At 31.6% G+C, this 26,702-nt stretch overlaps 1 protein-coding gene across 2 annotated transcripts; it reads right to left on the reverse strand.

Annotated features, from left to right (window-relative positions):
- Positions 1–497: 497 nt before the first annotated feature.
- Positions 498–18,418, reverse strand: LOC139519070 (patched domain-containing protein 3-like). 2 transcript variants are annotated; one of them, XM_071310848.1, is made up of 5 exons: positions 18,268–18,418; positions 13,751–13,794; positions 4,676–5,695; positions 3,936–4,142; positions 498–2,055 (listed from the first exon to the last, which is right to left on the reverse strand). In XM_071310848.1, exons 3-5 carry the CDS (start codon positions 5,676–5,678, stop codon positions 572–574), a joined length of 2,694 nt encoding a protein of 897 aa, XP_071166949.1. In that variant the 5' UTR covers positions 5,679–5,695; positions 13,751–13,794; positions 18,268–18,418; the 3' UTR covers positions 498–571. The 2 variants fall into 2 exon arrangements, with proteins under 2 accessions (XP_071166949.1, XP_071166947.1); XM_071310846.1 differs by lacking the exons at positions 13,751–13,794; positions 18,268–18,418 and adding an exon at positions 13,433–13,518.
- Between the last annotated feature and the right edge of the window lie 8,284 nt (positions 18,419–26,702).

The raw sequence follows: 26,702 nt of genomic DNA on the forward strand, positions 1-26,702 counted from the left end.
TCTATTTAAATATTTGAGGGCGAAAGATGGTGCAAATGTTATTTTTTTCAGAAAACTGACATAAATGTTTAGTTTGTTTTGATCGATTTCTCAGAATTAACAAGGTCAACTACTGCTGTCTTAACTCTGACATTTGATTTTTAGTTGTTTTTCTGCTATTAAAATATATTGAATTTGCTCTAACAGTAGTGCGCAAGTAAACGCAAGAATAATGCTTCCTTTATCATCAACTAGGCTAAATCCAACATACTCTACGTAAATGGCTGCACCAAGTAAGGAAGACGATAGTTTTTCTCCATTCGTCTGATGTGTTTGAGCTTTTGATCTTTTCATTTGATAAAAGACTTTCCCGGCGTTTTTAAATTTTCCTGTGAGTTCGATATTTTTGTTATTTTACTTTTATCTCTGTTTAGCAAAATGTTTGCTTTGTATAGTTCAAATATGACATTTACTTTTATCTCTGTTTAGCAAAATGTTTGCTTTGTATAGTTCAAATATGACAAACGACAATAAATTTAATAACAACTGTTAATACAATAAGTCAACATTTAATATTATGTATCCATTCAAATCAAGTCCGATCTAAACCATTTTGTACACATTTGACGTGCTTCCTTGGTTCGATTGAATCATCACAGTTGCCTTCTGTACTTAAAATTAATGGTTTTAACGCAGGCTCCACTGTTTTATTGTAAATTAATGACTGAATGATGACATTGGCTTTTCCTTCTGGCAATATACGAACCTTAGGTCCAATAAATGAAAGAATTATAGGCAAAATAATCACCCCGTGAAGAAGTCCAAAAGCAACGACCAAAAATAAAACTTTAAAGAAAGATTGAAATATAAAACTTTTAGATAAAAGTAACATAGAAAGTCCAACAATTGTTGACAACCCACCATTAATAATTGGTCCACCAGCAAGTTCAATGGCTTCTCTAACTCTGCTTTGTTTATCACGTGACGTTGATGACAAATATGCGTGACAAATATGCGCACTAAAATCAACAGAAAACCCAACAGAAATAATTAATTCTATCATTGTCACAACACTGATATCAAGTCCCCACAGTTTTAAAAATCCAAAAACACCAAGAAGAATAGAAATCATTGAAGTTGTGACGATCAAGACAATAGAAGGATGAGGCATAAATATGCACGTGACAATAAACATTGCTGTTACAGCAAAACCTACAGTTTGTAGTGTACTGCTAATCAATACGATATATTGTTCGCAGAACACAAATATGGGTGCGTATATGATACATGGTAAACCTGATGACTCAGCAATGGCTCTCACATATAAAAGAAATTCTGCTTGAAGCTCAGTTGTTCTAACATTTCTACTAAATAAATATATCCTCGATGCAATAACTGATTCTCCATCGTCAGAATAAACTATATCATTCTTGAATGCATTTGTCATATTTACAAACCGTTTTAATCTTGTATAGAAATTTTTTCCATGAATATTATCTCCGTCATATTGAATGAAAGATGACAACCAGTTTACTTCAAAGTCATTTCGAACTAAAGAATTATTTTTCAACTTCTTCACTATTTCATCAATGGATTCTCGTATCTCTATCTTTTCATAATTAACAGGTTCAGTGAACACAATTTGGAACGGTAACTCTAGAGGATAATTATCATATTCCCAAACATTTGCTGTGTAATAATTAGAACCTTCAATTGCTAGATCGGAAAATTTTGTTGATTGCTGAATAGAATGCACTCCAAGAATTGAAAAAGTGATATATGATGCATACACAGCTAGTATAACTAATCTTGAAATCTTATTATGGACTAAAAATTGAACAACACGTTTTGGGTAAGTTTCAAGAATACTTTCCGTCTCTGAACGGCTGACTGGTTTTTCGCCTGAACAGCAAGTAACATAACACGATGATCTTCCTTCTTTTCGTAGCTGTTTTCTAGGTTTTGTCACGTGGCATGTATAAGAATGTTTCATTCTGTCTATCCGGCGTTGGTGTATAACCAGACAAGGTGCAAGAATAGTAAGTTGATTTAGATAACAAAAGAAGACTGCAATTCCTACAAAATATATGAAGTATCATTACACATTTTGTTAAATTTCTAATAATACTAAATAAGATCACATCAATACCGAAATAAAATTATCATATATACCCAGCTTAGAACTGTATATGCCAGATGCGGGTTTCGTCTACAAAAAAAACCTCATCAGTAACTCTTGAATCAAACCAGTTTAAAAGGCCAATTAAAGTACAAGGTTGAAGAGCGTTGAGGACACCAAAAAAATCTATCCGGTTTTGCCTGATCCTTTCCTGGGGTAGAAAATCCATAGTTTTGTAAACAGTTTGTTAGATAATTATTATACCATATCAATGATAATTCATGTCAACAATTACGTGCAGACTATGTGCTGGTGATACTCTCGGAGAGAAGGCAATAATATGTTTTGTGTATCAGTAGATTGAATTAAATTTATTAACTTAAAAAAAAACGACGTTAAAAATCAAACTGCGTTTGTGCAACCAAGTCATGGATTATGATGTAGTTCTTCAAACGCGAGTGCTGTCAGCATATACCTCATTGGTTGCGCCCGAACGGAAACAAAATAAGGGCCAAATTAATAATAAAGTAGGTATATAAAAAAGATGTTTGAACAGTTAAGTAAAACAAAATGACCACCTGCACATGAATGACATTACAGTTAAGCCACGACGACTTGGTTTGTGAAACCCGGGGTAATGAATCGTCGATTTCCTATGTTTTAAAGAGGTCTTCCGATGTAAAAGATTTTTTTTCTTTTACAAGAGACACAGTTTGTATGAAATGATATCAGTTTTATTCATATAACCGATTATTCAAATTGATTTTCTATTACAAAACCATTTACTATATAAGTTGGGTTTTTGTCCATTGTTGAAGGCATAGCCATGCAAGGGCATATATTTGTGGCAAGCTTGCCTCATCTCCTTATTTGATATTAGTTGTACATTATTTTTCGACAATACTCAAATTATGTTTTATCAACCACAGATAAACTATTTGATAGATAGTTTTATTGGAGTAAGTTTACGGTTTACTCTTTTGCCAGGTGAAAAAGGGATGATTCTTTTGCAGCTTAAATCTTGAGTAAAACTAAATTGCTCGGCCGATTTCTCATTTATATTTACTTGATTAAGTAAGAAGAACATTAAGATTCGTTTTTTTTTTTAAACTCAACTAGTACAGAAAGAAATTCTTACGGTGTTGTTCTTTGTCCATACTGAAGTAAAACTCTGAAAGAAGAATGTCACTTGACGCGAATGCCCCCCGCTTAAGCTTTGCAAATTTCCAAGCTTAAAAGGACTATAACTCTTGAGCAGTAAGTGACTCGTTGTGAAAATACAGAACGCTGTCTGTGTAGGTTTTAGGCATTGTGTATGAGTTCCGTAAAATTTTGATGATATTGAAGTAAGAGTAAGGAAACTGAATTATTTGCTATTTTCCATGTTATAAAGGGGGCATCACTCTAGCAATATTAATGACATTCTGCCAAAATTCAAACTATGTCTGCGTTTTCGGTTATTAGCATTGTGTAAGAGTTTCAAAACATTTGGATCAGGCAAACTGACGTTAGAGTCAGAAACCAAAACAAAAAGGGTAAATTTCCATGTTGTGAAGGCATGTCTCGATCAAGAACGGCAATTAAGTGACTCACTGCTCAAATTTGATGCAAGTTTTTGTTTCATCATTCGGTATGACTTTCATAAAACTTGAATAAGGAAAACTAAAGTTAGAGTGCGGTAAGTGACTAACTGCCCAAATTCAAAAGGTGTCTGATTTTAAGTTATTAGCATTGTAGATAAGTTTTACGGGTGGAAATACAGAAATACGGACAGTCAAGGGTAACACTTAATTCCGTCATTGCCTACAATTATCAAACGTAGGAGATATTTCGTTACCTGCATATAAACAGAAGTTCTTTATTGTGTTGAATTCAGATGTGTAACCAATGGAAAACGTCAGGACATCAGTAAGGGAGGTAACTGTAATGGCAAGTCCACTTGTCATCAATGTTCGCTTCATTCTTTCGTCTATGGTCATTTTATCTTTATCCATTGTCTCAGCATACCCAGACATAATGATAAACATATCATTTATCCCAATTCCTGAAGATTAAAAATAATAATGCCAAACTACAAAGATATATACGAGTTAAACAAATCATAAAGTTGTTAATGTCTGTGTCATTTTGGTCTTTTGTGGATAGTTGTCTCATTGGCAATCATACCACATCTTCTTTTTTTATATTTATACAATTTTTATTGATGCACTTCAGTACAACATAGAGCAGAACTCTGCCCTTTTTTTAAGAATTATATCTACTACTGAAACACTCGACCTGACACAAGCATGTGATACTCTTTTTTTGTATATTAATAACATTTAATTGTTTATACATATACATATATTTTATTTACTTTATTCTCAGATCTAACGGCGATATTCAATGTCTTTTTTCTTTAACCTTATAGGAAATTAGATGCAGAACTTTGTTAAAGAGTTTTTGTTGATCTCTGGATGTATTTTTTTGTCTCTGAGTTACAGTCTCATTGAAGTTTACATAGCATCTTCTGTTATAAATGTGTTACAATATGTAAATTATCATAAATACTGCTTTTACATTTGCAGTCATATTTACCAATGATAAGAAACGGCATGGTTGCAGCAGAATTCATAAATCTAACCCCAAAGGCACTGGCGATTCCAACTGCTGGTACCAACGATAAGAGAGCACAAAATACACCAATACGTCCTAAATTTTGTAAGTCATGAATGCAGTCAATTCTTTTCCCAGCAGTAGCTATAGAGGCATAGACGATCATCAGTAGCAAAGTTAAAGGAAACAAATGTGCTTCCGCCATCGCACTCTTTTGTATCTCGTCCTCCATAGCATTATAATACATAAACACAACAGACGTCTCGTTCGTTTTGAAATTTTCCATATAATTTATAAATTCTTTCACCCATAATTTCGATAACCTGTCAGTACTATTTGGATTCTGCGACAAAAAGTATCTTAATCTCACCATATTTGCCGAAATTACATGGCTATTTTTCACTGATGTTTGTGCAAGTATAGATGAAAGTAAAATATTGTTATAAAGCGGATACGTGACATTTTGTGATGCCATGTTTGAGACAAAATCAGAATGTAGTACCTCTTCCCCGAATACAACACATCTTTTGTTATTCTTAGTGCAGAGATCTTCAAATGTATAGGTGGAGATGTTGTCATCTTTCAGTACAATATCATTTCTAATAAGATTGTTAATGTTTATGAATTCAGATAGTACCGGCTTCTCGAAAATATTCCTTCCTTTTTTAGATTTAATGATGACTTCAACAAAACATCCATAGTCTGGCAATGAATATGCGTGAAAATCGTTTTCTGAAGAAGGAAAGTGTGTTCTTAAAAACTCTCTGTCTTTGAAGGCTTGACTATTTTCAAGAAAGTACTGTTTTTCTATATTTGTTTCTAGTTCGAAGTTTATTATACCTACACCAAAAAGAAAGTTTATTAGGATTGATAAGATGACGATGTGCCATGGATATTTTGCTATCAATCGTCCATAACGTCCAAAAAAGCTAGCTAACCTCCGATCATGCGCAGTATAGCAACGAGAGAAAAACATACAAGCCATGATATCACACTTTCCGTCTGAAAAAAAAGGTGATACATTATAAATAACATAAAGTTTTTCAATTCAGATTTAGACAAAAAATAAGCATTTATTTATCTTAATGGCAAATATTCTTTTAACTTGACTTCTGTTATAATATAATTAAAACCGTTTTTTCCCCGTCTATTTTGAGCATGTTTCTTCTTTTAAAGCTGATTGATAGCTATACACAAATAAGACGATGTGGTATGATTGCCAATCAGACATCTCCCCATCCAAGTCATAATGTATAAAAGTGTTTAATTATAATTCATAGGTCAAAGTACTGCATGCATAGTCTCTTCACAATGTAAAAAAAATTTAAAACAATTTCATGTAAAGGATAGACCGAAAGATGAAATTCCTCTATCTCTATATAGCATACATTTCTTGATCTTCATTTGCTCTTTACTATTTTTGCCTTTTTCCTGCTTTTTTTTTAAATATTTATTAGCCATATCATGTTTGTGTATATTCTCGTATGAAATCTTTGTTGTCTCTTTTTTTAATTGTATATCTGATTTCGTTTTTGACCTCTGTTTTTAATTTTTCAACATGATGTACTCTTTTTTATTTTGAAAACATAAAGAATTTGGCCAAAGACAAGTCTTACGAAGTCAACTCGGACCAATCTTTTAACCACTCAGACCACTCTTGAAGATAATAAGGACCCTTTTAAAGACAACTCGTACCAAAACAAACACGGACCAAAACAATTCGGACCAGTTTGAAACACTTGTCTAGATGCACTTGTCATACCAGTTGCTTTTACGTTCAATATGATTGGGTGTTTTTTTGTAGACAGTAGTTGCTATATACATATGCATTAACATTCATTTGAAATTGAATCGAACATTTCATAGTATAGACTCCTGGAAATTTTGTTTAAATATTCGTTTAACGTACACGGATGTGTTTGAACCCAATTTTAGATTTTAATAATGCAAGTCAAATAATTTTTTCACACAATGATTGTTTTCACTTTTCCTTAAAAATAAAGTAGTCATTAGTAAGATGTGATAAAAAAAAACAATCCCTGAGCTCTTTCTTGTATAGATACTTGAATAAACACGGATATCAAATGGTTTCGAATCTTATCAAACACTTGAAACATCATTTCTAATGAGGTATTTTTGAAAGTTATCATTTAAAAAAAAAAAAAAAGAATCAACAGCGCGTTGTTTACGGGGCTCCGAACGGGGGGACTCTTGTGGTTTTGTAATCGAAATTCAATTTTGTACTGACAAAATGAGTTTTGTTCAACAAAAATGAGTTCAGTTTAACAAAATTTGTCATACAAAATTATCTTTCAGTTGACAAAAGTTACTTTTGTCATGACAAAATTCAATTTTGTATTACAGACTTGACTTTTGTTACCTAATTTGAAAATTGGGCGACAAAAGTAAATTTTGTATGCAAATTAGTTTAGTTTGGATTCTGTGAACTAATTTGCATACAAAATCGACTTCTGTGACACAAAGTTGAGTTTTGTGACACAAAATTGACTTTTGTTTAAGACAAAATTGACTATTGTGAGACAAAAGTAAATTTTGTGTCACAAAAGTCAATTTTGTCTCAAAAAAATCAATCTTGTCTCACACAATTGACTTTTGTGTTTTAATTTCCATATCAGGTAACAAAAATCAATTTTGTATGCAAATAAGTTTATATTTGCATACCGTTTTGACAAAATTGACTTCTTTCATGACAAAAATGAATTTTGTCTACAAAAATGAATTTTGTCTACAAAAATGAATTTTGTCTACAAAAATGAATTTTGTCATCACAAAATTGAAGTACTCATAAAACAAGTCTGTATCACATAGTTTTGCAAGACAAAAAGGATTTTGTTGTGACAGAATTGAATTTTGTACAAAACCACAAGAGTTCATTCTGCGCCCCGTATTGTAGCCTTTTCAATAGTCGTCTGGCGCGAAAAGGACGATAACTCAATTTTAGAATTTAATATTTTTGGAGACGGTCAATTTCCGGAATTCCATGCTTGATCATCCCGATTTTTTCTTTGGCCGTTGACAACAGAATTATTGCTGCATTCTTTGACAATAAGGTATATTTAACAAGGCAGTATTATCAATGTATTATCGTGGTATCAATATATGTTAGAAATGTTAGATACCTGAATTATTTGTAATTTTGGCAAGGACAATTCATCACGTCCCCTGAAAACATGATTTTGTAAAATATCACTTATCGGCATCTCCGGGCGGCAAGCCAGATTAATTTCCTGATAATCTTTACTACAGCATTCTGGTTGTTGTTAGTTGCTACATATTACCGCTTTTTTGTAAATCGATGTTTGTTTACATTATCAACAAATGTGAGTAACATTCTAGGTCGAGTTGTCGTTCGTGGTGTATAGTTTGTTCCAAACCATTGTTTGTTTCTGGTACAGGTTGGCAGTTGTTTATCAACAATAAAGTTGTTGCAACATAAACACATGTTATTTTCAGTGTGTATGTGTGTTTTTGTTTCTTTCTAATTAGTTATGATTGTTTATAAAAACAAAATGTTTTTAAATTCATTTGGAAGACAGGATTGTCATGTAACAAAACGACGTCAGTCATGATGATGAAATGCCTGAGGAGAAGATTAAGAGATGGGAAAATGAGCAATTAGACACCTTTATTGGTAACATTGATAGACTTAAAGTAAATGAAATACTAGCTCAATTAACGGAAATGGTTGAAAATACAAGTGAAAACTCAATTATTAATAAAGTAGTTGAGGATGTATGTCATTTACTTACAAATGCGGCAAAGTCTACATTCGGCACATTTACTAAAAGACGTAAGCATACACAAAATATAAAAAAATCAAAACCATGGTTCGATAGCGAATGTAAGGAAGCTAGAAAAAAGTTTCGGTCTAGTAGACGAAAACTTAAGCGAAACCATACTGACGACAGAGTGAATGAAACAAAGAAACGAGAAAAGAGTTATAAGCGAGTAATGGATAAGAGCATTCGTAAACATAGAAAGAAAATTAGACACAAGATAGAAAACTTTAGATCGATTAACCCGAAAGAATACTGGAAGATTTTGAACGGTGGTAAAAGGGGAAACAATCCATGTGTACCTATTAATATTTTGTTTGATTATTTTAAGAACTTAAATTTAGGAAATTCTGAAGATGAAGAGATTGTTTTAGAAAATCAGAACAATGTAAAAGATTTAAATGTTATATTAAATTCACCTATTACAGAAGAGGAAATTGAAAAATCTTTGAGAAAGTTAAAAAATAATAAATCCTCTGGTGATGATATGATTGTAAATGAATATTTAAAACACTCTTTTAGTGTTATGTCACAGGTGTTTGTGAAACTTTTTAATATTATATTTGACAGTGGAACTATCCCTGAAAATTGGCTTTCTGGAAATATTATACCTTTATTTAAGAATAAAAGTAACAAACATGATCCTAGCAATTTTAGACCTATAACAGTTATAAGCTGCTTTGGGAAATTATTTACTTCTATTTTGAATTCACGTTTGAATAAATTTTCTGATGATTTTTGTTTACTATGTCAGAATCAAGCTGGTTTCAGAGAAGGTTATTCTACTACAGATAATTTATTTGTTATCTACATGCTTATTAGTATCATGAAAAATAAGAAAAAGAAACTATTCTGTGCATTCGTAGATTTTGCTAAAGCCTTTGATACTGTTTGGAGAAAGGGTCTTTGGCATAAATTACTTGTGAATGATATTAACGGTAAAATGTATAATGTAATTTTTAATATGTACACTGGTATTAAATCTCGTATTATGTATAATGGTGAAATGTCAGAATACTTTTCATGCAATATCGGTGTAAGACAGGGTGAAAATATGTCTCCTTTTTTATTTTCATTGTATTTGAACGACCTTCAACAGTTTATTGAAGAAAAAAATGTATGTGGTTTAAATTGTATTACTGATGAAATAGAGAATGAGTTTAATATCTACTTAAAACTGTTTGTGTTATTATACGCAGATGATACAGTGTTATTTTCGGATAATGCATCCGATCTGCAGTTGCAATTAGATATATTCTTTGAATATTGCAGTACCTGGAAATTAAAAGTTAACACAAGTAAAACTAAGATTATAATTTTTTCTGGTGGTAGATTACCCCAAAATATTAACTTTATATATGACGGAAATGCATTGGAGATAGTCAATGAATTGACATATCTTGGGTTGAATTTTTCAAGAACAGGTAGCTTTATGAGTGCTAAGAAGATTTTAGTTAAAAAAGCAAATAAAGCAATGTATGAAGTATTGAAAAAGGGGAGGTTGCACAACTTGTCAGTGAAATCACAATATGATCTTTTTGATAAAATTGTGAAGCCAATTCTCCTGTATGGGTGTGAGATTTGGGGTTTCAGTAATACTGATATTATAGAAAAAGTGCACCTAAAATTTTGTAAATTATTATTAAACCTTAAGAAGTCGACACCCAATTTTATGATTTATGGTGAACTTGGTATTTATCCCATGTCTTTATATATACAGCTGCGTATGGTTAATTTTTGGTCAAAAATGGTTAATGGGGATGATAACAGGATTGCTAAAATACTATACAAATACGTGTCCTTGAAAAATTCGGACAACCAATTTAGGTCAGATTGGTTGAAATGCATTAAAGATATATTAGATAAATGTGGATACAGCAATGGGCCATTCCAGTTAATATCTGCTAAAGGGGGATGGATGGTCCTTTCTGAGGGGTGTAAAATTTATACATCTTAGGGGTGAAATTTTGTTTTTTTTCATCTGACAGGTACACTTACACGCAAAAACCATCTGAGGGTCTTGGCAGCAGTAAATAATTAAAAATGATTACATCTTAGGGGTAACAAAAATGCCTATGTCAGATCTGATGGGTGCTTTGAAATGTAGATAGTTTCGTATCATGCATTATCTGGTATTGTTTTTAAAATTCTGATGGGTACAATCCTTGCAGTAAAAAAATCTGATAGGTCATTTTTTTCCATGAAAGCCCATCCACCCAACATGAACAGGAACTCTTCATCTGATAGGTCTTAATTTTTTATATCTGATAGGTAGTTTTTCATGATCTTTTTTTCTGATACGTATCCAAAAAAATCTCCCCATCCATCCCCACCTGTCAGAAATTAACTGGAATGGCCCAATATATGGTTGTCACAAGGAAATTTTAATTCTAAGTGGTTGGGTATTAGTTTAAAACAAAAGTTATTTGATCAGTTTCAACAGAAATGGAGAGCTGATATTGACTGTTCGCCAAAAGGTTTGGCCTACAAATTGTATAAACAAAATTTTGAATTTGAGGAATATCTGAATATTTTAAATGATAAAGATAGAATAACATATTGTAGATTTCGTACGGGTAACCATAAGTTACCCATCGAAACTGGTAGATGGAATAAGATTGAGCGAAACCTTAGATATTGTAACTTATGTCATTGTAACGAGATTGGTGATGAATTTCATTACACTTTGCAGTGTAGTTCTTTGGCAAATTTTCGAGCACAATATTTGGATACTTTTTTCTTGCACAGATGTAACATACTAAAATTTGAAAAACTACTTCAGTTAAAAATTAAAAATAAGTTGAAAAAGCTGTGCAAATTTATCAGGGTTATAACTTTTCAAGTGAGTCTTCCTGGTTAATCACCACTCTTCTTTACTATACTGTTTATCATGTATTATTTGATATTTTCATCTCATCTTGTCATGTGTGTTTGTGTTATGTTATATGACTTTTGATGAACTTCTTTGTACCATTGTATCTTTATGGTGTTTAAGAAATAAAGAATCTTGAAATCTTGAAATCTTGAACTCTTGTAATTGTTATTTCCCTTGTTTAAAAATAGAAATTGCGTGTTTCTATATTTAACGATTTGCAAGACACTATTTAGTACATGTTTGTTAAATAATATAGATATTGCTGTTTTGAATTCATTGTTAAAGAGAATTATATATGTTCTAAAATTCAATATTTGCATCGTTGCTTATCATTTATAACCTTTGTTGAAAGACTTAATCATTTTAGATAAGTTGTTTGAAAATATTGTTGGTTACCAACTTCCTTCTGTTGTTTAATTAAAAGCAGTCAATGGCGCTTTTCAAACTGCCAACGCTAATACTGTATATGGTTGGTAACAACATTGAATGATTGAGATGTTTATGAACTGACATTCAGTCCGACCATGGGAAGCTGTGCTCTGCAGGATGCGTGCTCAATTATTGTAGTCATTCAATGCTACATTTCTCTACTTTAGGTCTACATAATAAAAATTGTACTTATTGAAAAAAAATATATATTGTTTTCATTTATTTTATTAAGATAGCGCTATTACATTTGGCATCCATCGTATTTTTATTTATCAGTTGTCAAATTAGACCAATATGTGGTCTGCATCCCCTGCATAATTGATCCTTTTACATACATGTCAGACTCCACTCCTTCATTTCTTTAATGGCTTTCAGTTATTTGGTGGACACAGGGAATTGATTCCCAGTTCCCTCCCCAAACTCCTACTTCACTCCATATTCTGTTCCTCTGCACTCTTATTTTTTCATCAACAAGAATTATCCCTGTTTTATCAAACTTTTCTCACGATTAAGACCACCCTGCCTCAAGCTTTCATCCATCAAATTCTCATTTCTAGTCCTCTTATTCCACAGTTCCCATAATTCTGTCCAACCTTTTTAAAGTTTCCCAATGACTCGCACCCATTAACAACCCATCATTCGACAAATTATATTAAACAACCTGATTTGTCTCCTATATGCAAAAATTACGAGTCAGTTTTTTTTGCTTTAATATAAATGGCAATTTTTTTTCACACATCTCGTTTTTGAACTCCCATGCGTATTTGTTACTATCAACTATATGGCATCAATGCACACAATTCAAACGATCTTTTCACAAAAATTGCATAGCAAATACATTCTCAGGATTTTTAATAAAGTTTACTTTGCAAGCACAAAGTGAGGAATTAATTATAAAACAATTTGGTAAAGCAAAATAAATATCTAAAAGATGTTTTAAAAATAGACTATAGTGGATGAGCTACCACTTCGTGTAACAAAATTTATCTCTCCTGGGATTTAAACACATTGAGATTGAGATTGAATTGTTTCCCTTTGATAACAACCAGTTCCAAAGCAAGATTATTTGTTTGATGATTTTTAATTGATTAACAATATTTTGATAAAGGAAAAGGATAATACTTTCAATATCGAGGTCTCACAAAGGCTTTTTCACCTTCCATTCTAATTTTACATTAAAAACCCAAATTTAGATGAAAAGGCTACGTATTGTTTGCTACATGTAAATTAAAATCATGAAAATATTTGTTGATCACCATAAATTGTAAGAATTTAATAAAAAATACTGTATTAATAGTTTCCGTTTTATTTAATCACAGACATGAAACTTTATTAAATATGATTATTCTGCAAAGACTTAGACAGCTATTTTAATTGCTGTTATCAAAACTTTCCATTGACAAACAAAATCTTTCTATGGCTATCATGATCATGCTATATATTTTGTGGAGAAATATCTTTCATTCATTTTTATATATTGTCTACTATTACCACACAATTCAAAGCAATCATTTATATAAGCTTAATATAATCATCACACATTAATGCTTCAAAATCTGTAGAGTTTTACATAAAAACAACTGCACAACACAGTATATAAGCTAGGACTTCACAAAAACTCACAACTTCAGAACTTACACAAAGTAAGACTGCAATCCAATATAAAGTATCCCCTTTGAATAAAAGCCTCCGAACAAAGGTATACACGGGCGGACGGATGAAAATACTGTTCATTGAATCTTTGTATCTGTTTTATTTGTCATCAAGACAATAGGCTGAATAGGTTTAAACTGTTGAATACGAAAATACTGAGCAAAAGTTCACCCAGGGCAAGGTCAAGATGGCACATAGCAGTGTTTATGCGAAATTATGGCAAACTAGAACTATCTATATATATACTCTCGAGTAAGTCGAAAAATCTAATAAATACACTTGCAAGTAATAAAATCTTCTTACCTTCATTTGTTCTTGAAAAGGTTCTTTCTTTGAGAAATGATTATCTGAAATTATAGATTTGCACTATAACATTGTATTTATCCTGTTACCTCCCTTGTATATGTTTTATTGTTAGACAACAACTGGACAACACGTGTATTGAGAAGAGTGATACACTTAGTCTTAAAAAGTGTACGGCAAAACATATGCATGCTACAAACCCGAAAGGTTTTCGGTCTTTTTTATGTGAATTAATTCACCGAAACGTTATTGAAACAACCTGGAATTAATGGTTCGAATTATTCCATATTTTATTTAAAATTATGAGATTGCATGATACTTATCAATGTTGAAGGGTTTGGTTTACTGAAAGGGTTTTGTTAGATTAATGAAGCAATATGAAAGATGAAAAATAAACATAACGTCATCCATGAACTAATAATATGTGTAACAATATCCAGATTAGTTTCGTGTTTGTTAACTTGTTGATCTTCGAATAAGCATGTTCCTCAAGATTATCAGTTTAACACTTTAGCAAGATCTTTGAATAGTGTCTTTATCGGCACTAACATTGATTTTGTTATCAATTAATTCACTATGTATTGCCAAACAGTTATGTACAAATACTGTCCAACATTCTGTCAATATTTATTTTTTAGAGAAACACAATGTTGTGTTTTTCTCGAACATCGGTTGTAGGTACGGGGCGCCGAATGAGACTCTTGTGATTTTGTACTCGAAATTCAATTTTGTACGGACAAAAGAGAGTTTTGTTCAACAAAAATGAGTTCAGTTTAACAAAATGTGTAGCATACTACAAATTTAAAATTTTGTCATACAAAATTATCTTTCAGTGGAAAAAAGTTACTTTTGTCATGACAAAATTCATTTTTGTAACACAGACTTTACTTTTGTTACCTAATTTGAAAATTGGGCGACAAAATCCAATTTTGTATGCAAATTTGTTTAGTTTGGATTCTGTGAACTAATTTGCATACAAAATCGACTTTTGTGAGACAAAATTGACTTTTGTGAGACAAAATTGACTTTTGTGAGACAAAATTGACTTTTGTGAGACAAAATTGACAAAATTGAATTTTGTCTCACAAAATTGACATTTGTCTCACAAAATTGAGTTTTGTCTCACAAAAGTCAATTTTGTCTCACACAATTGACTTTTGTGTTTTAATTTCCATATTAGATAACAAAAGTCAATTTTGTATGCAAATAAGTTTATATTTGCATACCTTTTTGACAAAATTGACTTATGTCATGACAAAACTGAATTTTGTCATGACAAAACTGAATTTTGTCATCATTCAAAATTGAAGTTCTCATAAAACAAGTCTGTATCACATAGTTTTGTAAGACAAAAATGATTTTGTTATGACAGAATTGAATTTTGTACAAAACCACAAGAGTCCCATTCGGCGCCCCGTAGTAGGGTGTGCTGATTGACATTTTAATCTGGGACAAAATGATTCATTTATTAGATGTAACTGGCTTTGAAATAGCTTTCAGTAACTGCGAGTTCTTTTATATCGAAACTCTTTTATTTTTGTTCTTTTGGTTGTGTTCTTGTACTTTTTGCCAATCTGAATTCTTTCCAACTTATTTTTTGTTTATTTGTTGATATTGTGTGCTGTTATACCACCATTACAAATTAAGGAAGTATTGGGCGCTTACAAACATATTTAACCCCGCCACATTCTTAATGTGCCTGTCCCAAGCTTAAACCTGTAATTCAGTGGTTATCATTAGTTTGATGTCTGTCATAAATTTTTTTTTTTTTCATAAATCCAGTCTGTTTTTCTTGTTTGAATAAGTATACACAGCTTTTGCAAAGGTACTATTTCTGTACCAAAAATCTGTAGTACTGGAAATCTACTTTTACTTTTACACCGTTACATTTTTAGCATTGTGAAAGTATGTCTATTTCAAATATCTTAAAGTAATGATTTTCAGACATGGAAGATTGTGATCGCTTTTGGTTTTATTTCTGCACCGAAATTTTAAGTACAAATCAAGTACTGTAAAATACAGTTACGTAAATAGTACATTGATTTTAAAGTAAAGAAACAGTACTAAATATTAAAAGTAAATTTTCAGACTTTTAAGTACAAAAATAGTACCTTTGCAAAAGTAGCAGTGTACATATTGTAAATGTCTAGCCAAATAGCTGACTACACGGTATGACGTTACTTCCTAGTTGAAGGTCGTACAGTGACCTTTGATAGTTGCTAACATCCACGTTATTTGGTCTCTGATGTTCAACACAAATGTAATTGTCTCATTGGTAAACATACGAATGACACTACAAATCTAAATATTGTTGTTATCGGTATAAAATAAATATTATTGTTATCAATCTTAGTCCCATGTCCAGTCACGATCCTACAATCTGTCGATACCTATATCTTGGCACTTCACAAGGTCGTGTTTTCCTCTGACTACAGTGAAGTCTTTACACTTTATAGTTAGTTATGCCCCATCTACGATAGTAGAGAGACCTTATGTTTTCTGGACTGTGCATTCGTTAGTTCGTTCGTCTGTCTGTCCCACTTCAGGTTAAAGTTTTTGGTCAGGTTAATTTTTGATGAAATTGAGGTCCCATCAACTTCAAACTTAGTACACATGTTCCTTATGATATGATCATTCTAATTTTAATGCAAAATTACCACAATTTCAAGGTCCACTGAACATAAAAAAATGATAGTGCGAGTGGGGCATCCGTGTACTGGGGACACATTCTTGTTTAATTTAATTTTTATTTTCTATGTGAACTATTCGTAAAATACTAGTATTTCAATGAATTTAATTAAAACATTTCATCATTACGTTATGTACCGAGTGTCAAATATTTCATTTCTATATAAGGATATGAGCTAGCTTCAATACAAAAATACGCTCATTCAAATATTTTATTTCGGTGTTATAAACATGCATGCAATCTAAAGAATATTTACTCGAAAATAGAATAGTTAAACAAACTAGAGACTATTTATTCCGTGTCAAAATTTTATAAAGAAGAAGGTGAAACTTACATTGTCAGTAAAATATTCCATTCAGTTAAGTATGAAAATAACTACAACTATCTTTGCAAATCTGAGTTTTTAAATACTAAAGTCTAGTATTCATTCAATTTGGACATTTAGATAGATATCTTTCTCTGAACAGTGGATAATTTTTACCCAAGGTGAACAAAGGAAATACGTATTACGGAAGCCCTGGAGTTCCATGCAACAAAAAAATAATGTGCGCATGAGTTACTATCTTGGGCGCGAGAGTAACACAACTTGGGCGCACGAGTTATAGAACGTGTACACACAAGTTAAACGTGTTCTAATGGACATGCGCCTATTTACTTTACAAGGCTAATATATGGCAAGCCGTAGTTGCCTCATGCTTACCTATGCTTATGCATGCACATACTTTTCAATATCTGGACATTCGTATTCTATATATGCACACAGTTTACTTTATATGCATATACATACTTTACCTATATATGCACATACATTACTTTTTATGCACATACTTTTTCTAAATATGCTAACTTAATCTCTCTGTAAAACTCAACTGCGAATAAACAAAAATACGTCATAACGTTATCAAATTAAAAACGAATCTAGTCAAACATTAAAACACAAATATATTTGCATTGACCTTGAATAATTTATATTTGACACGCAACAGCCACACTTGTATGTTATATGTTGTTACATAAAGTCTATAGCATGGTTAAATATACAATAAATAGACATATACAGGCAAATGAAATATTGTCTGCCGTTTGTGTTGTATACCTGAGTCAGGTATAATATTACTTTAATTTCTGTTAAAATATACAGAAGATTTACGTTATACCTTTTAACCCAAATAAAATATCATAATATAGTTTATTTATTTCCACCTGACCTTATGATACAGCATTTTTAACTTCCTGATTGAACCGTTTTGATTTATAGTAACTGTTATTGTTCTATAAGTTAAGTGTCTAATATAACATGTTTTGAACATGTACATTTTAAAACTATACATATATATCAAAAAATGATTTTAATCTACACTTTATAAGTGAATTTCTAATATTTTTTTATCGAAGCATAGACAATAATAGTTAATGGCGTAATGCTTCAATGTCCCTCTCAAAAAGTACAAGCCATGCAGACGTTCACGAAACATTGATTCAACTCTTATATCCGCAATAGCTTGGTGCAAAATTGAAAATTCTTGGAATCTACGTTGTTGGCTAATTTCATTCAGTAGCATATATTTCAAAATGATTTTAAAATGTTGACGACTCCCTATCTGATGCAGAAAGGGGCCTGTTAACTGAAAGTCTTTATAACAATAAAAAGATGTGGTATGGTCGCCAATGAGACAACTATCCACCAGTGACAAAATAACGAAGACGTATAAATACAACTTTTTTTCATATTTTCCTTCTACTAATAACGGAATTATGAACAATGACAATGTAGCAGAATCTTTTATAAGAGTATAAATTATATACATGTATGTAAATACAAACTTACCGAGGTGTTTTATCTTATTAATTTGTTAAGTTTTCTTGTAACTGTTCCAAATGTACAATACTGCAGTCCACTCAAATGTTATCTAATAATGCATATTAACGGATGACGAAGCAAGTCACGGAGAAATGGCCAGGGATACTTTACCTGTATTACAACTTTAAAATTTCAAGATCATAAAAGCCTAATAAACTACTTGAAGCGAATCAGTCCGAAAATATTAATTTTGTAAAAAATGGTGAAAATTATAGAATGCGAAGGATTTTCGTATCTTATATATCATCTTTAATATAAGAAAAGTAATATATTTTCAGTTTTACTTAAGTCTTTCGGTTTATTTTAATGAATTGTCATGCTTTTTGATCTTGAAATTTTTGTTTAAATGGTGAAAGGATAATTTTTTATGCCCCACCTACGATAGTAGAGGGGCATTATGTTTTCTGGTCTGTGCGTCCGTTCGTCCGTCCGTCTGTCCCGCTCCAGGTTAAAGTTTTTGGTCAAGGTAGTTTTTGATGAAGTTAAAGTCCAATCGACTTCAAACTTTGTACACATGTTCCCTATGATATGATCTTTCTAATTTTAATGTCAAATTAGAGTTTTTACCCCAATTTCACGGTCCACTGAACATGGAAAATGATAGTGCGAGTGGGGCATTCGTGTACTGAGGACACATTCTTGTTTTTAAATATATTGGCAGCCCTATTGATACGTATGCGATGGTACGTAAGACTATTGGTTACTCAACGTTAGTACTGGTCATTCATGTTCATGATATTGTAATATGTCCGCAAACGACTATTTATATGTTATAGTTTGTCGAATGTTTATCATTTATAATAAATCACCATTATATCAATTCAATGATTTTGATTGCCTTTTGGCAGCTACGTCGTTTAGTGCTGACCCTGAAAACGCTCTAATGTTTTTAACTGCACGTATTTGATTTTTTTTCTGAAATGTTCCCTTTTCAGTTTTTACTTGGTCTTTATTATGTTTAAATAAATTTGTCATATTCGAATTTTGTATTTATTGCAGATCTTGGGTAGTAGTGTTAAAAAAAAACACCAGCAAAATATACAAAGGTGGTAATAATTAAAACTTTAAGTTGAAGAAAAAGACAACATATATGGCCAAAATAAAAATGTAGAAAATACCTACAATAGTTCAAAAATACTACTAAGAAAAATAAGGAACACATGTGCTCGTCACGTGCACGGTAACGGTGGTGGTGAGATAATTGTGAACAAGAGTGAAATTATTATTGGCGCGGCAAAAAAAAAAAGAGACTAGTAAATATCATGACGTGTAAAATCAATATTCTGTTAGAATAAATTATCTTGCACCCTCCCTCCAGAATATGATATGTACTGTCGTTTCCGAACCTTTTTGGTGTCACACCACCAATTACTCCCCCAAATTTAGAACGTGAAAGTAGGCCTACTCGGACAAAAAATAGTGCATTTGATGTCATTGTTTACTTAAACTACCCAACAAATTTGCGGAAATGAAACTTTTGGTGAAAGAAAAATATATTAAGACCATTTTGAGCCCAAATTTACTTCTCTATGAGTTGACATTAAAAATTGAGGATTAATGCGCTCCATAGTATACTAATTTAAGATTTCAAGAAAACCAGGGGTTATTTTTAGTCTTACATCAGTTCGGATGGTCTCTTCTTTCTTATATGGTTTTAAAGGTATTTTGAAAATTGGCACGAAGAAAGGTGATACCTGTACGATTCAGGGACATACCTGGTTTGTAAGAGGTTAAACTTAAGATTAAAAATTTAGAAAGCTATGAAAATTGCAAAATTTGGTTGAACAGATAGGGACTTTTAATTGGTGATCTGACACCTTATTGGGGCAAATGTGGGAAAAGTTTACAACGATTAAAGTCACAATAATAACAATTCGAAAATCGTTTATTTGATAAATCAAAGTTATTTTTCAACATTTTCATAAGATTACATAGAAAATATTTTTCATGTTATAAAATATATTTTCTGAACACTAAATACGCTAAGGCTATTGCTTCAGGACACATAGGTTGGATTATATAGAGCGTTATAGATTTGAAATCAAGAATTTATCATTAAAAAAACAATCCAGTTAATGTGACTAATATGACGGTACCCAAAATAGTACTTATTTTGACAGTTTTTTTTTTCACGTACTAACTCACAAACTAGTAGAGCAAATACAAACGATGACTTTCAGTACTGATTTTCATTTTTATCTTAAACGGACTGATGGTGTCATTTCAAAAGGCTGACTCCGACTGAATACTTTACTTTAGTCGACAAATTATAAAGATAAACAATGTTCAGAGGTTACCAAAGAACTAAGATTACATAATAGTATTAAGATTGACAAGTTTTACCTACATACAAAAAGAGCTTTAATAGTAACAATAGACGATGATAGAAAAACGGATTAATGGCATTGTAATCATACATGTTCTTAACAAGAACTGATAAACTTAGATTGAAAAGAATAATCTATGTACGCTATTATATAAACATAAAAGGATTTAAAAAAAGAATAGACATACATGTTGTAGAATAACTAAAGATACCCCCTTATAGACACATATAGGAATGTTATTTAAGAATGCAAATTAAATCACATTGTCTGTTGAATTTAGAATGTATTTGTTTGAAAAGGATTACACGTACACTGTAGGATATGTTAGAAATATTTCCGAAATATGAAACGCATATTTAAAGCACGTACATTTTAACCATATTAATCACATGTTTTCTTAGTACTGATAAGGTGGCATTTTGCAATAACAAATTTGTGATCACTTTAAAAGCAACAAAAAGCTTTCTCATAAACACACAACAGCTTTGAAAATTAATATACTTTTCAGAACCTAATATGCTTTATTGTTGGTAGTTTTATACTGTCAATGAATGTTTAAGAAATCAAGATATCTGCTCTCCTTTTTTCTTTGGTTTTCATGTTTCTGATTTACTTTGTTTTGATAATTTTAAAATGAACGTGTAATAGAAATTACAACAAATTGAAGTGTTTAACGACCTTGACTGGCTATACAGCCCTCGCACGGTCGGTAATAGAAATTCATCAGATGGCCTTAAATTTGCTTATAAACTGATTAACAATCTTTGACAGGTATATAAATCAATACAAGCTCATCGTTTATCTTTTCTAACATTTGACACTTTCAATCACTAGTCATCAACACAGGTCAATATGGTTACATGTACTTTTATGGATTATAAATTTGTTTTTATAAATAAAAAAAAAACATTGTCTGGACATCGTATAAATAATTCATAGCTGAGAGGGTAATAGAGCAGATTGTTACCCAAAGGAATCATTGTCAAACGAGACTGCCTATACTGTCATTATTGTCTTTTAAATTTTTACTACAAAAAATAGAGTAAGATAAAACTATGCCTTCATGTACATGACGAAGAATATCAACCAGGAGACTTATGAAGAGGTATGCACATATCAAGGTACTTATGAAGCAACGTAGATGGTGTGTTAATATGGCACATCCGACAAGGTAAAAGATAAGACACATTTTTTTTACTGCCATGAAATATAATACTACAATTGATATTTTTAATCGTAAATCGAGTAAAGTAATTCAACTAAATTATAAGCTAAACAAATCCGGGCATAACTAAAGTTTTATCTTAAAACAACTGCATTTAAAAATGTTATCAAGAAATACAAAGTCCTCATTTTACAAGTTTACAAGTTTAACGTACTTCTACAACAATTTCCTTCAGTCACTCTATATTTACATAGAAACGATTTAAATGTGTTTATTCATTTTAATAACAATTATTTTATGATCGTTGTTTGATAAAGCCAGTAATCCATTTCAATAATACAGGTGGTTATATAAAACCAATAACCTTTTACATTTACATGATTTTTTATTTATAGAAATAACTTTTTTATATAAATTAATTACCACACAAAATTCAATATCATGGAATAAAATATATACAGACCTTAAAAAACTAAGATGTGCGATCAGTTGCGAAATGATGATTCTTTACCGTCCATGGTCACTCACAAATGACCACCTCACTTCACCCGATGACCTTCGGCTGAACAAACACTAGGACATTCAGTGCTTCACTGATTTCAAATGGAAAACTTCATATTTAATAATCTGGTGTACACTAATGTTCGTATTTTACCAGATGACTTATGCTTATTTCTAATACAATATTTTTGATAAGAAATTATAAGCAAACTGATTATCACTTTACAGAATAGAGTAAACCTTGCACATTTATTCACAATATTAGATTATCAATTATAAACATTTCATACATGTGTAATCTGATTGAAATTGAAATATGGCCACTTTTTCAGACACTAATTCATTCATATCTTCACGATAAGATGGACAAACTAATACTTCAGGACAGTCTTGATAACGTGTTGTGTTGTTTGATACGTCACTGTTTTATTTTGATGAAGATTATTGAACCTGTCAGTGATCAAAGCATGCCAAAATCATAATTAGCGAGAAAAGTTAAAAATATTTTAAATAATTTTCCCCTGGCTTATTTGTTTGTTTTATATGTAAAAATGTAGGCACATTGCTGAATACCAACACCTTTTTTACAGAAAAAAAAATTCTTCTCATTTTATTTTTATAAGGGCTAAAAATTAAATGCATTACTACACTTTTTTCTGACAATTTTACAACATATATATTATTTTATCAATTTCTACTTTAGATTTATTTATCTTTTTAATTGCATTTATAAATACAGAAATAATTGTGCACCGTAATCTGAAGTATCTTGTGAAAATGACTGTATTCGGTATACATGGTATAACATTTACCATCTATTTCGTCTTATCTTGAACTTGCTTGACTAAATTGTGATTGAAAAAAATGTCCAGTTGCAGCCATGTAGCAATAGCTGACGTCATATGAGAGTGTAAAACAATGAATGAGTTCGTCTGTTCGGAAAATATACTGGACATAGAATATCAAGTGCCACTGATAGTAGATTGATAAGAAGCTAATATTAAACCCTGCTTCTACTAAACTTATAACCTCTCCTTTCGCGTAGTTTCTGTGCGAAGTCTCCGATCAGTACCAAATGAAGATACTGTCAAAAGCAAGATTAGACAGTTACATTTATATAACACTTCTTTAACATTGTTTAATGCCTTACTCCATAATGATCTTAGGACAAAAAGAATTAATAAACGCAGAAGTAAGTTTCCATTTATTTTATTGTTATCAAAATATGACTATTAAAAATAATTCTTTATAGTGTGTGGTTTTTTTTTAAAGTCGTAGTCAAACTTATTGTAGGGGGAATACGTGATTGACAAATATAGTAAAGATAGTTTTGTTTCCATTCGACTGAGTTTGACCTCTAACTGTCTACACAATTTCTTCAGGTTCCTGTCCTATTCACTAAACAGCTCTTTAATTTTTGAATTAGAACCAAACAAACACATGAAAGTTGCGATAAAAGTATTTAAGACAGACAGCTAGATACCATAAACATACTATGTATACACATGCCAGAGTCTGAGCTTGATTTGCTATATGATATAAAAACTAAACTGACGAAAAAAGGTCATTTATTCAAAATCATAAAATGCAAAAAATACATTTTGCAAATAAAACATTTGACATAAAAGTTCATATTTAATATGAAATAATAATACATAATTAATACGAAATTACATCAACTAATATCATGTCAATTGAATAAATGACAAAGAATAGCAAAGGTGGGGAGAAAAATCTGCCCCATAAACAAACATATATACATATCTACTTCAAAAGATAACAATAAGGGCGGTATGTGGGTGGGAATTTTGAACAAATTGTTTGATAAGAATCACAAGTTAACACATCAATTGCTGATTATAAAAGGAAGTGACCACAATACACTTACACGTGAACTCGTACTGACCCGCAAGATCATTGACCAATAAGAAAGATGATATCCAATCATGCATTGGTCATAAGTGAAATTTCTCTGCACGTGAAAACATGTTATCTAATTTCAACAATTTATCGTTTAATTAAGTAGGACACTCTGACCCTTTGACCAGACCAGAGACATCATACATTTACAGTATTAAAAGCTGACTCTTTTATTTAAGTCGCGGTTAGAAATAATCAATTAAAACAGAATTATCTTCTCTGCTGTCTTAAATTATTTTATTCCGCTTAATTTTCAATTAGTAAATAAAATTGGTTATATAAACATTATGAAAATTAAGCATCATATAGGTGTAACACCACTAATTCAGACCCGGCCAGAAAGCACATACCAGAAAGTAGTACATATTTAACACAAAATAGTTCCTACGCACGAGTGTAACTTTCAAAATGTGTAGGCTATTTAGGTATTTTTGGCATCAAATGAAAGCTGAAGAAAGGACTGGTGATCATTGTAGAACACTTTTGGATTTATAAATTTGAGTATTAAAAAAACTACACTAAATTTTAAAAAGAGGGTACATTTTGTCTGATTGTCCGATCTGAAGGACCTGTTTTGGTACATTCGAAGTTCCGGGAATCAGTTCTTTCTTATATGCCATTAAAGGTATGTTGATTTTTTCAGTTCAAGACACCATAAAGTGTTGCTTTGATATGCAGTGATTGCCACTTTATTGGAACTTAAAATGAAAGAGGTGTGCCTGCTTGAAATGGAGGAATTTAACATAGAAAGCAATATGGGACCATGAATTAGTGGTGTACTTCCTATAGCTATACCAGGTAAATGGGCATGTTGTTTGTGTATGATTGCCAATGCTAAACGTGTGCAATCATTTATGATATTTCATAAATAGATTATCTTTGGAATATCCATTCTTCATTTGTTCTTGTGCGTCTGCAATATCTGATTCTGTTTCATATTTTTTTCCGGTTTTGTTTAAGACTTTAAGAACATTTAAAAATTTTCCTTTTTTAAATTAATTCCTACACACATATTTGTAACAGGAATGGCTCAGCTGATTAACACCCAAAGGGAAAAAGAACTCATCAGTCAAAAACGAAATGAAGATGCAACGGTTTTAAACGGAAAACGACTATAAGACAAAAATAATAGTATAAAAACACAACGTAGAAAACTAAAGATAGAGCAACACAAACCCTATCAAAAAGTCGGGGTGAACTCAGGTGCTCCGCAAGGATAGACATATCCTGCTCAACGTATAGCACCCGTCGTGCATCTTTTGTAAGTACAACCCCGGTGTTAAGTTCAGTATGTCACATTCGAGGAAAAGAGAATAGCTGGTAGTTACTACAACTAGAACATAGCCATCGTTATCAATGGGACAGTTTTATTTACGGTATCTGAGACAGTCCAACACCAGGTGCTTTTACAAAAGAGGGTCTACTATTATGTCCGAAGGAATGTACTTAGCTGGACCAATGCTTGGAAAACCCATCGAAACAAGCGAGTGTGTGTAGATGGTGACATGAGTCAATTAAAAGCAGAACGTTGGGGTGATCCCAAGTGAACGGTTCTTGAACGCCATTGTTTCATATAGTAAATCAACGGTAAAGACGTTTCTACAATTGTTTGCTGACGACTCCGTCCTGTAAAGAAGCACCAACAACCAAAAGACATGCCCATCGCTGCAAAAAGTTCTTGCGCGACATTTCGAAAAGACCAGACGCTGGCAGATGACATTGCAACCAGAAAAATATGTCATCTTTAGAGTGAACGAAAAACCTAATGGTGTTGTTTACAATTACGTCATGATTGGGAATATAATGAACACTGTTTAGCACTAAAGAGAGAGTATATTAAACCACACATCGAGCATGAATCTGAAGTATATGGGATCCATACAAAAAGTGCCACATTGTCAAAATCCAAATGGTACACCAAAGATAAGTCCACTCTGTATTTCCGGGAATGAGGATCTTTAACCTACATAACACAGACACTTAATTGGTCAACTCTAGTTACACACAGAAACTGAGACAGGCTAATATTTCTGCATAAGATTTTGAATTTGAATGAAGAAGCATCAGTCACCATTTCAGATTTAATTAAAGACCAACCATTACAACCAGGCAATATCACAAAAACAGGTTTTTCGGGGTCAGCACATCAACGCATGCCTATAAATACAACTTCATCCCTAGAACAATGGTTAACTGAAATCAACTACCTGAAAGTGCCAATCAAGCCTCACAATCGATGCCTTACGAGTTTGTGTGTTGAAGTTTCTGGCGTAACTGCAAAAATCTGTTTTTATTTTTTAACCCTGTAATTACACTTTTATTAATTTTCGTTCTTTTAAATAATGGGGTGTTTTTGATTATTTTCATTCTTGCGTGTGCTGGGTAACATGTGTACACAGTATGTAACATAGAACTAGAAGTAGAGGTACATAGCACGCACAACAATGTAATGGCGTCCATAAAAATTTTAAAGGGATGATTTCGAAATC

Source organism: Mytilus edulis, chromosome 4, assembly GCF_963676685.1.
Source record: "Mytilus edulis chromosome 4, xbMytEdul2.2, whole genome shotgun sequence".
NCBI lineage: Eukaryota > Metazoa > Mollusca > Bivalvia > Mytilida > Mytilidae > Mytilus > Mytilus edulis.

Bases quoted from the DNA above. Each gene is read 5' to 3' on its own strand.
- LOC139519070 (XM_071310848.1), bottom strand. From the start codon at position 5,678: ATGGCTTGTATGTTTTTCTCTCGTTGCTATACTGCGCATGATCGGAGG. The intron at 4,143-4,675 runs GTAAATATGACT...TTTAATCTTCAG, and splicing joins CATGCCGTTTCTTATCATTG to GAATTGGGATAAATGATATG. The intron at 2,056-3,935 runs GTAACGAAATAT...TATATTTTGTAG, and splicing joins GAACTTCTGTTTATATGCAG to GAATTGCAGTCTTCTTTTGT.